Source organism: Marmota flaviventris, chromosome 11 (genome assembly GCF_047511675.1).
Source record: "Marmota flaviventris isolate mMarFla1 chromosome 11, mMarFla1.hap1, whole genome shotgun sequence".
NCBI classification, from domain to species: domain Eukaryota; kingdom Metazoa; phylum Chordata; class Mammalia; order Rodentia; family Sciuridae; genus Marmota; species Marmota flaviventris.
Window position 1 is genome coordinate 38,902,175 of NC_092508.1, and position 15,324 is coordinate 38,917,498.

Here is a 15,324-nt window from a genome sequence, read left to right on the forward strand (position 1 = left end):
CACAGCCTGCAGGGCTCCCTTTTGCTGTGTATTTATAGGCAGAGTATAAACTTCTTGAGGACAGAGATCAGACTTCTCATTCTCATCTACCAGAGGACAGCTGAATGTTCAGCATATAGTATATACACAGTAAGTGCTTGTTCAGTAAGTGAAGGAATAAATAAAATGTAATGCTAATTGAAAAATTAAATTTTATTCATCAAATCATTTTGCATGGGGATGACAAGCTTTCCCAGTATGGGATCTTCAAGGAGAAAAATAATGAGAGATTCTGAAATTGAAAGAACTTAAATTCTGCCTGACAACCTATTGGCTCCAAATTAGGGCACCCCAAAAGGCCAGAAAAGGAGAGAAGGAGAAGAAACACCAGGACCTTTGTAGATACTCAGAAGAAGCCCAGCTTTGACTGCTGTAGTGTGTGACCATGACAAAAACTTCAGGCTCACCTGATCTCCTTAAGGAAGCCTGTGAACATACTTTCACATCAGTAAAATTTGGACTTGCCAGATCATTAGATTGGGAATATGCCTATTTTCAAAGAAATCTTGGCATAGGAAATTGATATATTTCAAGATTCCTTAGGATCCTCTAGAATGGTCTTAAGTATTTTTGGTTGATCAATTGCTTGATGAAGGAGTGCAAATAGGAGTAATAAAAATGAAATATGAAGGGTTGCACAATACTGTCAATTAAGAAAATAAGGGAGTTAACACTTTCTAAGTTGTAATGCAGATAAAAAGAATTTATTTGATGCAAAGGCATTTTATTTCTAAGACTATCTACTAGATAACATAAGGTACATGATTTTCTCTTTCTTTCCTCTCATTTTAAAATCTTAAACACAGAAATCACTTCTGGAAGAATGAGAAATAAATGAATAAATACATTCACACAGAGGAAGCAGCACATTAATCAATTAGCTGACCTATGGAAATATAATTGTGATATTTTTGGCTTACTGGATTTGGATAACTGACTTTTCAATCTACAAGGAAAAAAGGGGGTATAAATATATGAGCTCCCTGTTAACATTTGAAGGATTCAGAAAGCACTATGAGATCTATTAAGTCAGACCAGATATATGGAGGGTTTTTACATCTTGATATTTATGCCAGAAGATTTCCTGAAGATGTGTTTAGACCTGTTCTCCTTGAGTGGTCTTGGCTGGATAGATAAAAAAACAAAAACTAAATTCATTATAAACTTTAGTGTGACTGGCTTTGAAAGATTTGGAAAATGTTCTTTTACTGAGACAGAATAGCTGGACAGGCTTTTGCTGCCAATATCAACACAGTCCAAGGGCCCTCCTGTTATTTTCTACTAGAGTTTTCTTAGGACATGGAATGGGGTGGGGGTGGAGGGTGTGAAAAGCCTCAGAGGATTTTGTTTTGTTTTGCCTTTTTATTCCTTTCTTGGCTCATATAGCAAGTTGATGGTAAATATTGGGCAATTCATTTAACCACACTCTTCCTCAATTTCCTCATTAGTAATACTGTCTTGTTTATAAGCAGTTTTGAAATTTTTGCAAGCACACAAAATGTTGGTGTGCATGTCCAATGTAGATATCTTGTTTCTAATTTACTTGATGTCTCTCCAATAGTGGGGACAACCTATATCAGACTTGCTTAAAATAACTGTTAGAATGCAGATCCCCAGGCCCACCCCAAATCTTCTCAAGGGGTGTAACTAAAAGTCCCTGTTGTAAACAAAAGTCCCTGATGTAAACAACTCATTGGCTGATTCCAAAGCACTCCAAAGTAGCTCTGTTTTCTGGTAGGCCTGAGATTGAACTAGATAGTTTGATCACTTAAAAATCCCCTGGTATCTCCCAAGATTTTTCTGGACTGACCCAATCTTGACCATTTTCCTCAGAGCTGCTGCATATTAAGATTGAACCACTCATTTAAAAAATACCTGAAGCTTATTTTGTGAATTCCTCTCCATATGTAACCAGGTAGGATGTTGAGGACTAGCAGCTCGTAGTCAGGCCTGGGATGAAATTATCACTCAAGCTTTCAAAAGTAAAAGAATGGAGCCAGTGTGCAGAAAATCACCTGCTTTCACTTTAATGTTGGACTTTCCCTAGAAGACCCAAAGTTGAGGTCTTATTCTTGATTTGGCCACTGATTCAGCTTTGACCTCGGGAAAACCATTTAGTCTTTCACACAGTTTTCCCTTCCACAGTATATGCTGTCTCCATCCATCCTCATGAAGCCTTTTCCAGAGGAGCTGTTTAGTTTTTTTCAGAAGGAAAGTTGTGTTGTGGTAACTATATGTTATGAAAGCAGATGTAATTTAAGAAGGAGTGATGACCTTAGATTATATAGCAATATGGTGATTATATCTTATGACTAAAGAAGAGTGAAAAAGATTGATCAGTACTTCCCTTTGTATTGAGAATTGAAAAGAGTGCCCTAGCTCATGAATTTACTGGATAATGCACTATGGTACCTATAAAGAGATAACAGGAACTGCAAAGAAATATGCAGAATTTTCTGTTTCTTTGCTCAGACACCTAGAAGCATGTAAGGGCAGCTACTTACCACCAGCTTTGCCTCGCCACCTTCCCTTTAAAGACAATTCTACTGTTTCACATTATCATCACAGTTGCTACCTTTCTTAGATGCTTCATGACCTTGAAACTTGTTACTTGTTTTCTATTGCTGCAAAACAAATTATATCAACTTAGTGGTTTAAAACAACACACATCTTTCTATGGGGCAGGAGTCCAGGCATTGCTTAGTTGAGTTGTCTGTTCAGTGACACACATGGCTGAAGTCAAGGTGATAGCTGGGCTATGTTCTCATCTGAAGGCTCAACTATGGAAAGATCTACTTCCAAGCTCCCTTAGGTTGTTGGCAGCATTCATTCCTTAAAGCTGTGAATTTCATAGCAACTCGCTTCTTCAAATCCAGTAATAGAGTCTCTCTTTATTTTCTAGCATGTGTACAAATCAGTAAGAAATCCTAAGGCTTTAGAAGATGAATGCATTTCACACCCATTAGAATGGCTATTATAAAAGTAAAATTTTTGTAAAAACCGAAATAAGTGTTGGCAAGGATATGGAGAAATTGCAACCCATGTGCACTATTGGTGAGAATGTAAAATAGTATGGCCATTAAGGAAAATAGTATGGTGATTCCTGAAAATATTAAAAATAGAATTACCATATGATCCAGTAATTCTAATTCTGCATATACACCTCCCAAAACAAGTTGAAAGCAGGAACTTAAACATATTTTTATATCCATGTTCATAGTAGAATTATTCACAATAGCCAAAAGGTCGAAGCAATTCATGTTCATCAATGGATTTATGGATAATGGTGTGTGTGTGTGTGTGTGTGTGTGTGTGTGTGTGTGTATGTATAATGAAATATTATTCAGCCTTAAAAAGGAAGGAAATTCTGACCCAAACTCTGATATGAACCTTGAAAACATTATATTAAGTGAAATTAACCAGACACAATGGACAAATGTTTCAAGTACATAGAATAATAAAAATCGTAGAGACAAAAAGTAGACTGGTAGGTTCCAGGGGCCAGAGAAAGGGAGAAACAGGACTTACTGTTTAAAGGGTTTAGGGCTTCAGTTTTACAAGATGAAAAAGTTCTGTGATGCTTGATGATAGTGGTTGCCAAACAATGTAAATGCACTTAATGCTTACAATGGTAAATTTTATGTTTTGTATATTTTGCCATAGTAAAAACATTAAAAAGAAAAGATGAAATGAATATAAAGATCACAAAACAGGCAGTTTAACAAGTAAGCAGACTTGGGGAAAGATACTCAATCTTTTGATAACTAAAAAGGTAAAAATGAAAAAAATAACAATGATATACCATATTTTAGCCTAATGGGATAATGAATGTGTACCTGTCACACATAGCCTGGCATATAATTCTGTTCCAAACATTTCACTTTTCTACTTCTTCAGCTCCCTCTAGAACAGAGATTAAAGTCTTCACTTAATATTTTTATTCCAGTGTTTCCCATGAGATAAGATTTTAAACTCCTGAGACTCTTTTAATATGCTCATTGAATTTTTAAAAATTAGGTTCTAGTATAAGGAGGTATAATAAGAATTACATTAACTGCATTTCTGAAATATTTATTATATCCAAAAAAAGGTGCTTGACTGCAACTAGTAGATGATTTCCTCCAGTATATCTCAGAGTCTGTAGTGTCAGGATCAGTAAATTAGGTCAAACTATTTCAATGTTCTAAAATTGATATTCTTTAAAATATAACAGAGAGAGACCCTGCACATTCCTATTTCTAGTAAGTTATATGAACATATACCTGCTTTATTACCTCTTTATTGTCTCACGGTTTCTGTGGGTCTTGTTATCTTTTGGCAATTTATTGGAGGCAGATTAAATCTTTTTGATAACAAAAAAAATGTAACTAAAAATATGTGTTGTTAACTAGTCAAGAACTATGAACCAGGCACCTCGTAAAGCATTTTTCTGTTATTTGACTTTAATACATCCTTCTGAGACAAGTTATATTATTCCCTTTTGACCAGTGAAAAAATTGAGGCTCAGAATGCTAATAACTCACTGCAAATCACACAGCTGTGTACAAAGTTTAAATAAATCAAAGTCTCTCCAACTCCCAAAGTTCTGATCTTCCCACTGTGCTACCCCACATTTAAGAATATTAATTACATTTGTTTTATAAGTAAAAAGTTAGAAGTAAAAATTTAAGCACATTACCTTTTAGAAATAGCCTGTTAATAATCATAGATTCTAAAATTTTGTGTTGATTCAGGAGCATTTCTTAAGTTAAAATTGTTTTAGCTTCAGCTGAAAAGCTGTTGCACATTCAGAATCAAATGCTTCCTATTCCATGTCAAAAGTACAGATTTGCTTCCTGATAAGATGTACTATTTGGAGACTGTCTATTTTTTATTGTGATTCAGGTGCAAATAACAGGAAAACATTTTTTTCCCTATCTTGGCAAAGGGGAGTATTTCTAAAAAAGAATACTTAATGTAATGGTGATTTAAATGGCCATTTTTCTGCATTGTGAACGGGGAGAAGACAGATTATGGTGCAAGATTCAAAGAAGTAACAATGGTCTACAGACTTTAATAGAAAACTCCAGCCAAGGACTTTCCCAAAACTCTGAGATGTGAGACTGATCTTCAGAGACATCTAGTTCTCTTCCCTGCCCAAGAAAGTGGGAAAAAATGCCAAACCTCAGATTCAGAGAAACATCCAGGCTAATGCCAGTGCTGAAAATGAATGACTTATATTCATGTCTTTGAAAAAGTCTAATACCAAAAGAGAACAACAAAAACCTAAACTAACCTTTGTAATTCTTACACACTCAACAAACAATAATAATATATATGTAATATAGCTTTTAAACAGTTGTGAAAATGGGAAAAAAATAAATACTACTTCCCTTAGGGAAACCAAATCTGATTTTTTTTTCTTTTTTGGCAGCAAGATTGAACCCAAGGGTACTTAACCACTGAACGGCATTCCCATCCTCTTTATATTTTTTTAATTTTGAGACAGGGTCTCACTAAGTTGCTTAGGGCCTCACTAAGTTGCTGAGGGGGGCTTTGAACTTGGGATCCTTAGGCTTCAGCTTCCCCAGCCACTGGGATTACAGATGTTTGCCATAATGCCCAGCTTAATTCTGACTTTTTAAAGTCAAACTATTTTCAAAGTTTTTCCCAAAAAAGTCTGAGAATTGCCAACAAACAAATCTGAATATGAAAAACATGCATGTGTACATGCACACACACTGATACACACCTTCATTTCCCTGGACTTGTTTTTAACCATGGACTGTTTGTTCTGTTTGCAGAGCTCATACTTGTTTTAACCGCCTGGATCTGCCCCCGTACCCATCCTTTTCCATGCTTTATGAGAAGCTCCTGACAGCAGTTGAAGAGACCAGTACCTTTGGACTTGAGTGATCTGGAAGCATCTCTTTATGGACAGGCAATTTCAGAAGCTGGCTTCCAGCATGACTGAGCATTGGAAGTCTCCAGCTCAGGCTTCCATTAGAGTAAAGCTGAGTGCTGTTAGTTTCCAGGAACATGTGCTCTCTCACGTTTGGGGACTGGTGATGAGTCCTCTTGGAAGGATTTGGGTGAGCTTGATGCCCAGGGAACAACCCAACAGTCTTTCAATCAACAGTTCTTGACTGCCAAACCTTTTCCATTTGTTATGTTCCAAGACAAAGATGAACCTGTACATGATCAGCTCCATGGCAATTTCTAGGGACTCAGGAGAATCTTGAAACTTACCCTTGAACGTGGTTCAAGCCAAACTGGCAGCACTTGGCCCAATCTCCAAATTAGTGCAAGTTAAATAATATAATAAAACAAATATATTTCCTGAAAATACATTCATTTAAGCCCTAAGTTATAACAATATTCATTTCTTGCTTATGAGTGCCTGCATGGTGTGCACTATAGGTTTCAGCTTTCATGGGACACAAGTAAAAATGAAACCAAGTCAATATGAGGTAACTTTAAAGATTCACAATAAGGTGGTTTGTGACAATGTATATGCAAGTGGTATGTGTGTAATTACGGCTGAAGACAAACTGTTACTCAATGAATTACTAATGGACAGATTTTATGCTTTATAATGCATGAAAACAATTTAAAAATAACTAGCAATTAATCACAGCATATCAGGAAAAATGTACACAGTGAGTTCTGTTTCTTTTTTATAGGTTCATTATATTTATGTTCTTTAAGATGTATATAAGAACCTACCTATCATACTATATGTATCACCTTTCCATTTTCATGTTCCATGCTTACTCGGGCATCATGCTAGTATGTATCCTTTTAAGCACTCTCAAGGGAACAAAAGGGCCTTTTATTTTTATAAAGGTAAAAAAAAATCCCCAAAATAATTTGCACTGAATGTACCAAAGTTGAAGGGACATTACAATACGACTAACAGCAACTCCATCACTTGACAAGTATAATAGAAAGTAGCTTCCAAATCAAACTTCCTTCACAGTGCCATGTCAACCACTACAAGGACTGTGCATCTAAGTAATAATTTTTTAAGACTCACTATATGTGATAGTATGATATGCATTTATTTAAAATGCATTAGACTCTCTTCCATCCATCAAATACTTTCCAGGATGGCATTTAATACAGATATTTCGTATTTCCCCCACTGCTTGTTATTTGTACAGCATCATTAAACACCAAGCTCAGTTAGGGAGCCATCAGCAACATTGAAGACATCAGCTCTCTTTAGTAATAAGAATTTCATTTTTCCTTATCAGTGAAGATGCCACAAATTGAAACTCTCAGTACTATATTTCTAAGCTTGCATTTTCACGGATGCATAATTTTCTTATTAATATCAAGAAACGATTTTTCTATGATATCTCAAAAACTGCATGACATCACTAATCTTACTTCTGCTTAATTTTTTAAAAAGGGTATCCTTCATTTTGATTGCTTTTGGAATTATTCCACACCATTGTTTGTTCCTTGATTTATGGCCATAACTAATCAGACGCACAATAGAGTAATCTAAATTGAGGATGGTAACGGCATTGGATTAACATATAGTTTGCCAGCCTATGAGCTTACAGGCACTGTTGGAACATTTCTTTGAGATTCATATTTATAAGTAGCCATGGAATTCCTATTATGGGATGTTGGCAATCTTACATCTTATAGAGGTGATATGCCCAGTTTTCAAAGGTGTTTTGTAAGAACTGATTGCTCTCCTGCCATTTGAACTGAGTATTCTTTTGAGACCCGCAAGAACAGTGCCACTCATGTTGCATTTCTGCACTAAAGGCAGGTATTGCAGCATGGGTAATGTTCTAGGAAAAAGGTTATAGAAATCTGGAAATAACAAAGAAGATTTATATATGTACTATAATTGGGTGAGATAAAAAGGAAGGAGAAAAAAATTTTAACCGGAAATATTAGTTTGTACTGATTGACCATGAATACAAGTATATATTTAATTTTGCAAACTGTTTTTACTCGTTTGTATTTTTTCATTATAAGGAAAAATATATAACACACTAACACACTCTTTTTAATCACATTTTTGATGTCTCAGAGCTGGCATTCACTAAGCAGCTGATAGAGAAGGTTATATTTTTTTAAAATACATTCATAGACCATATTAATTTTCATTTTGGTTTGAAACACTGTTATCATATGCCATATTACTAGGTAAAAGAGATTTGAAATAAAATGTATCTCTTTCTAACAAATATATTTCTTTGTTGAGGCATCCAACTTCTCAAATAACAGTTCTTTCCAATATATGTAGACATTCGTAATTAGCAGAATTGTCTAGTTGACACCATTCTCAGAATTGGAATTTATCAAAGATGTACTTAGCATATCAGAAAACCAGGACCAGGGATATAGCTCAGTGGTAGAGTGCTTGCTTGGCATGTGTAAGCCCCTGAGCTTAATCCCAGTGTCACAAAACATACGAAAATGCATATCGGAAAACCATGATAACCTATTTATTCTTCATTAGTAAAACAAAAAAAACAGCCAATAATAACTCTATAAGATATTAAAATATGCTCCACATAATAAATTAGCCTTTAGTATACTCTACAATTAGAAATATCCATAAACATTTTCTTCTGGACTGTGAGCCCAGATATCTTGGCTTTTTGGTCTAGTTTTCTTTAAGAAATTCACAAGTGATGCTCGTTATACTCTAAGAGACAGTTATGATACATCATATAAATAGGCAGAACATCTTTTAGGTAGGAGAACAGGCACACTCTTGCCTTTCTCTCTGTTTTAGTGCCTGTGTTTGATGATGGAGATACAAAATTCTAAATCTGCCCTTCAAAAGCTCACAGTCTAGCAGAGGAGATGCCATGGTTCCCAAAAATATGTTCAATAAAAATTGTTATGTTCTACAATCAAGGAATGAAGAGAGAACAGCTTATTCATCCAGGAAGATTCCATCACAGCTTCATATATGGGAGACTCAAATAAATCACAAAATACTGTTTCTGCTGATAACTAATGACAAAAAATACTGTGTCAATATTAGTGAAGTATTGAGGCCCCGAATGCATTTGCACAATGAGGATTTAAAGTGTATAATAAAGTGTGTAGGTGGGGAGCAGAACTGTGAAGGAGCAACTCCAGGATCTTCTAATTATCAAAGAAATGCCAAAATCAAGTCTGATAATTTCCCTTTATCTGTACTACAACATACCTTTGGTTTTCAGTGTAAGGAATTCCAATCCCTGAACCCAAACTACTTATGGGATCAAAACATTTTTCTTGTGCACAAGATGAATGGATTGGGGTCAAAGAAGTACAGTCACAATTTTTTAGCATATGTTGTATATATACTTTAGTAGAAATTCTGTAATCTGGAAAAAAACAATTAAACTAGAAATGAAATAAATCTTGCAAATTTAGGATATAGCTGCAAGTGACATTCTGTTCATTTAAATTCAAGTCTTAAGGAAGTAAGATGGCTAAAATCTAGCCATCACCAGCACAACAATCAAAAATGGTAAAATGCATTCAAATGATGATAAAGATAGTGTTTTAGGGTTTCAAAGTGCCTGTAGGCACATGTCTCTTGATTCTCAGGTACTTTGTTGGATAGAAGTATCAAGTCCTACCTGGGTTGAGGTTGATTTTCATGGGTGACTTTTTGAGATCAGTTCAGTACTTTATAGTCACAATTCTGTGTTTCATCTCAAGTGATGTAGCGACTAATGTTTGTATTGGACATTCCACTTTCAGCCAGTTTTGTAAGATGCTTCATCCACCCAAACTCTCACTTTCTTAAACACACCTTAAAATGTGATACCTTCTGGAAAGTCCATGAAGAAATTAATATATTAATGGACAAAACTCCTCATAAATGCAATGTTTATTTTTCACTTCTTGACATGAGAAATTTAAAACAGGCAAAATTTGATTGCTTTTGGTGTATTTCTATAGTATAGTGATTTCATTTTATCAACTATCATTGGAAAGAAAGATCATGGGAAAAGGACTAATCAGAGTCCCTTAGTTTTAAATTTTTAATAAGAATGGATTGAGAAAGCCCTGGTAGCTGAATTGCAGTGGTGATGGAAGAAGAGACCACTCTCATCTCTCTTTTTCTCCCCATCTTCCTCACATTTGTCCAATAATTTTTTTTATGCTTTTGCACAAATTTTATGAGTCAGCCACTTCTAAGACAAACATCTTAAAATGGAGAATCTAGAAGTCTGCCCAATTTAATCTTATTCAGGAAACTCCAAAGGCAGGGAAAATGATGCCATACCATCATTAAAAGGCATCAGGAACCCTGCATAATTTTTTTTTTTAAAAAAGCCCATGCATATGAAGAATGTGACCTAATCCCTAGGCTGAGTCTGAGTTTCAGGCCCTCTTCTTTCATCTGCTTTCAAATTTATTTGATGAGTGACAACACTCTAGATCTTAGCCATCTTACTTCCATGAGACTTGAGTTTAAATTAATGAGAAAGTCACTTGTTACTATATTCTAACTTGGCAAAACTTATTTCCTTTCTAGTTCAATTGTGTTTTCCAGATAAAGTTGTCTAGCGTGGAAGCAAAGGAATGCCAGTGACATTGAAGCTTTCTGAATTGTGGCCTAAGGCCAACTGCTGCCCACTAAAAGGGAGATAAAAATAAAAGTGGAAAAGAGAAGCCCAGCAGTTTGCCAACCCCAAGAATGTAAGGCTAATTGTTGACCAACTCTTAAGATTCAGGGCCCTTAACTGCATTCCAAGGGAGGCATAAAGGACAGAATGAATTCGTGAGCTGCCCATTATAGTAGCTGAGGAAACTAACAAGGGTGGAAAAATCATCTTAGAGCATGCTGGTGGGGGCAGGATCATACTACAGTTAGGTTTCTTTGAGAAGGAGAATGATTTGCTGCCTAATTAAGGCACTGCTTAGGAATCTACCTGGTAGGAAATAACCTCATTTTATAACTTCAATAAGTTAACATTTTCTGTACTGAAAAAAGGAATTTAGCCCCAAAACATTAACATTAACCATAGCTTAATCAGGAGATTCAACTATTTTGCATTCAATTATGTTGTAGATCTTTTAGATTTAGGAGTTATTGTTACTACTATCAAACACTATATGAAATAAAACAAAGATGCTTTTATTTCATTATGGTTAATTTGTGGGGTTTTTTTTCAGACATTCTTTGACATCAGAATAGGCTTTAGAACATTTTCATGGTACCCAGTGACAACTTAAATGTTCCCTGTTAATCTATCTAGAAAGCAAAATCATAAGTGAGGTTACTGAGTTGCAAGTAAAGACCTAATCAGTGTTTCTAATTCAATAAGTTAATCAAGACTAGACATACATTTGCTTAGGTTTTTATCTGCAAGGTACTTTATTTGGCTTTCATGATTCAATAGCCCAGCAGAATAGGATGGTCGCAGTTATATGGTTTCTTTGGAAAACAGGAGAATCACACTTGTGTTTGTGATTTTTATGTCTAGTGGCCTTGGGCAGGTGATATATTTCTATCCAACTTTCTTTTGAGATATTACACCCTGAGGAGTGTTGTTAAGCATGTTGTATGATTCAAACTGAATCAGCTATTACTGATGCAGGTAAGGAACCATCAGTAAACTTCTGGTTACTATCACCTTCTGTAAAAAAGGATGGATGATGTTCAAGAAATACCTTGGAAGGATTAACCAGGAAACACACAGGACTGAATGTTCTTTTAGGACCTTGATGCTCTAAAAGATGTAATTACAACCTATTTTTCTTTATACAATATTATAAGTAAAATTTGGGGCTGTTTAAATGTTGGAAAGTGCATAAGATTACATGTTTTTATAATAGGGATGCAGGCATTCCAAAATAAATGAATAAAATACATGCATCTCTCTTGCCTCTTACTGAAAGTATTAATCTAATTTTATAATAATGCTTACTTTTTAATATTAAGGCTCTGTAAAAAAACAAAAACAAAAACATTTATTTCTAAAATTTCAGTAGAGCACAGGTGGTGTATTTTTTTAAGGCTTTTCATTTCCTTCACTAATCCCACCCATTATGTCCACTACACCATGCAACACAGTTCATAGCAATGTTTTTATTTTTGTTGAGTTGATTTAAGCTTCATATTTATTCAATGTGACTTTTAATAGAGAATAATAATGGGAGATATTTGCTATTAGAATTAAGATTATACAGCTCTCATTTCATCTTACATTTAAATTTCTTTTCTTTTTTTCAAAGCAAATAATACAGATTATTGACATCCTAGAAATGGTATGTGGGTGATATTATATGGAGCCTAAGACTCCAAATCCTGGACTAGTTGCTCATTTTCTGGGAAGTCTGTATTCTTATCCTCACCAGGACCCCTGACTCTTGTGTTGTATTTTTTATGATTCTGAAATGCTTTAAGGTAAAGATATTTTAATGTGTACAATTTGTTTTATTTTCATACTGATCTCTATTTTTGTTTAAAACCATGTTACATCATGAAATCACTTAATCCAAAATAAATCTTCTTTTAAAAAATAGGTTATGACTTTTCTGTCATACTTTTGGGGAAGAAAAACTCAGGAGGGAGGAGAACAAAAGTAGGGAGAAAGGTCTCAGGGTTTAATCTAAGGGTCACATATTCACAAGCCTATGGGTAGGTAACCAGGTAGGTATTCAATGAGTGGAATTGGCTGGGTATAAGCAAAAAACTAATGGGGCTTACCTCAAGAGGCATTGAAATATTTTTCTTTAACAGATCTTAGTCACATGGAATTCAGGTGGTATTGAAAGGTGTTCTGCTTTATCAAGAGAAACCTAGAATATAATTTTTATATGATATTTCCAGTATTTTTTTAAATATTGGGTGGATCAAACCAACCATGTCTCCTGGTTGAGTTTCCTTGCAGGTGACGCATTTGGAACCCTTGATTTAATAACACTGTCTTTTATACTTGATTATTGATAGTGTAAATAAATTGACCAAATAAGTAAAGTGTTACTAAGATGTGGCAGTTAACAGGAAAATATGGGGAAAGAAAAAAGGTGAATAAATACTACAAGGGCAGTCAATCACTAAAAATATATTCGAAAATGGTCTATTTCTTTCTGAAAACCAACTCATGATAATTCATATGATTTAAGAGGATCACTGTTAAGATTTTATGGAACAGATATACCATTAAACTCTTCATTTGACATTATATATTAGAAATCAACTTCATGGTGCATGAGAGCAGTTAAAGCGGAAGATCCAGTTTCTATAACTGACTAAAATTTGACATTAACATTGAAGCAAGATATTGCATTCATGACACTGACATTCTGAGTTTTGTGTCATAATATTCCCCTCATGTTCTTTGACCTTAGTGTGCTTTTATTATGGCCAATTTATCTGCTTTATTATTTTCTTTTAATGTAAAACCCACTTAATTAGTGAAGATGTAGTAATGCTTAATTCCCATCATCCCAGGAAGTCTTGCATGCCGAATTGTTTTATCCTTAAATTCTTCATCATGGAATAAAGATTTCCTCTTCATGCTTTCCTCTTTGTCGAGAAAATAAATATTAGAATCATAAGAATAAATTGAAATAAGAGCATCTGATAAAGATTTAACGTTTGATACACACACACTTTGTATATTTTCTTAGTCTGGTTATTTAAAAATCCTTGATTTGGTGGAACTTCCTGAGATGTTTAGTCACTAGTTTTTCATATAGTAAGAAAAAAAAAAGTAAGTTTCAAAAAAATCATCAGAAAAATGTATATTTCTTTCATAGGTCTTAGTCACATTACTAACATTTACTATAATGTTATAAACTACACACCTCTGGTTACACAAAATACTTGAGTTGTATAATAATTCATATCTAGCTTGGTAGTCAGGTGACATTGGATAATGGACTCCAAGTCCAAATTCTTGAACTCTGTCATGACATTGTCCACATATTTCTCTACCTGCCCCACCCTCTACACCAAATTAAATTCCTAGCCTCAAAGCCAAGTTAAGACCTGCTTTTTATTGCTATGATGCTTTTGTCCCCAGTGTCTGATATAATCTTTTGTAATGGATTAAACCATATAAAGGACATCTTTTGCAGTATGTAGAATCAAGTCTAAAAAAACCAAATGCTTTAAAACAGAATGTGTGTCCCAAAAATTCATATGCTGAAACCTAATTTCCAAACGTGATAGTGTTTAGAGGTAGGGCCTTTAAGAGGTGATTAGATAATGAAGATGGAATCCACATAAATGGGGTTAATCTACTTTTAAAAAGAGAACCCAGGGAGCTTCTTTACCCCTTCTGTCATGTGAGGGCACAGTAAAAAAAATGGCCATCTATGAACAAGGAAGCCAGCCCTCACTGAATCTGCCAAGCCTTGATCTTTGGCTTTCCAGCCTACAGAACTATGAGAAATAACTTTCTCTTGTTTATAGGTTGCCCTGTTTCTGATATTTAGATGGACTGAGACACCAGAGGCCAAGAGGTTTCCTATGTCTGTTTCTTCCTAAGCTCACACTCACAGTTTCACCCTCTAAGTCTTACTTCAAAGGAAATTCAAGTTACAGGAAGAGAAAAGCAGCCCTTAAAGAGAAAAATATTTTTTTTTCCTAATACATAAGCAAGAGTTGATTCAGATTGTTCACTGCAGGTCTTCATAGGGTAGACCTGAATGAATAAATTACAGGTCCTTCTGATGGGTCCAGAAAATAGAGAGCCCAAAACTAAGATGGTCAAACCTAACTATGCCTGGGAAGTGCCTCCTACCTTCCAGTCTGATGGCCTAAAATCCAAGAAAAATCTCAAGTGACAAAATCTCAAAAAGAGAACAAATATGGGTATAGTTTTCTGAAACTGGCTAATCCAGGATTTTATTTCTTCTTTGGGATGGAGTGAGAAGTAATGGCGGGTAGCTGAGCTTTTCCCTTAGGAGCCAGCTCCTGATTCAATGGCTTCTCAGAACAGAACCAAAGGAACAGACAAAAAAAAAAAAAAATAAGCCATTTTAAACTGTTGGTTAAGGAACTACCCATTAGTGCTAATTTACTATTACTGCAGTTTTAATTAGCAAACCATACCATCATTTCACATTATATTACCAGTAATGATAGAGGACCCTTCACCTTCAGATGTTGAGCTGTAGCTTGAAATGAGCTCTTCCTATACAACATTACTTGTGTGTTTCATTTATTTTTAAGTAAATTCTTCACTTATCAAACATGGTTTCACTTTGAAAATAAGATCTTTTCCTGTTGAGCTGTAATGAAAACTGATTCTTTCTGTAAACCACCCTGCCCTAACCAGAATCAAAGACATTTGATGATCCATCAAGATACCACTT

At 34.9% G+C, this 15,324-nt stretch overlaps 1 protein-coding gene across 3 annotated transcripts in view; it reads left to right on the top strand.

The window, feature by feature from the left end:
• Hecw2 (HECT, C2 and WW domain containing E3 ubiquitin protein ligase 2) overlaps nucleotides 1-11,872 on the top strand; it is a 214,219-nt gene extending 202,347 nt beyond the window's left edge. For all 3 annotated transcript variants that reach the window (XM_027925034.2, XM_071618970.1, XM_071618971.1), the window contains one exon: nucleotides 5,823-11,872. In XM_027925034.2, coding sequence (XP_027780835.1) covers nucleotides 5,823-5,934 — 112 coding nt within the window. In that variant the 3' untranslated portion in view covers nucleotides 5,935-11,872. The remainder of the gene's footprint in view (nucleotides 1-5,822) is intronic.
• Nucleotides 11,873-15,324: the final 3,452 nt, after the last annotated feature.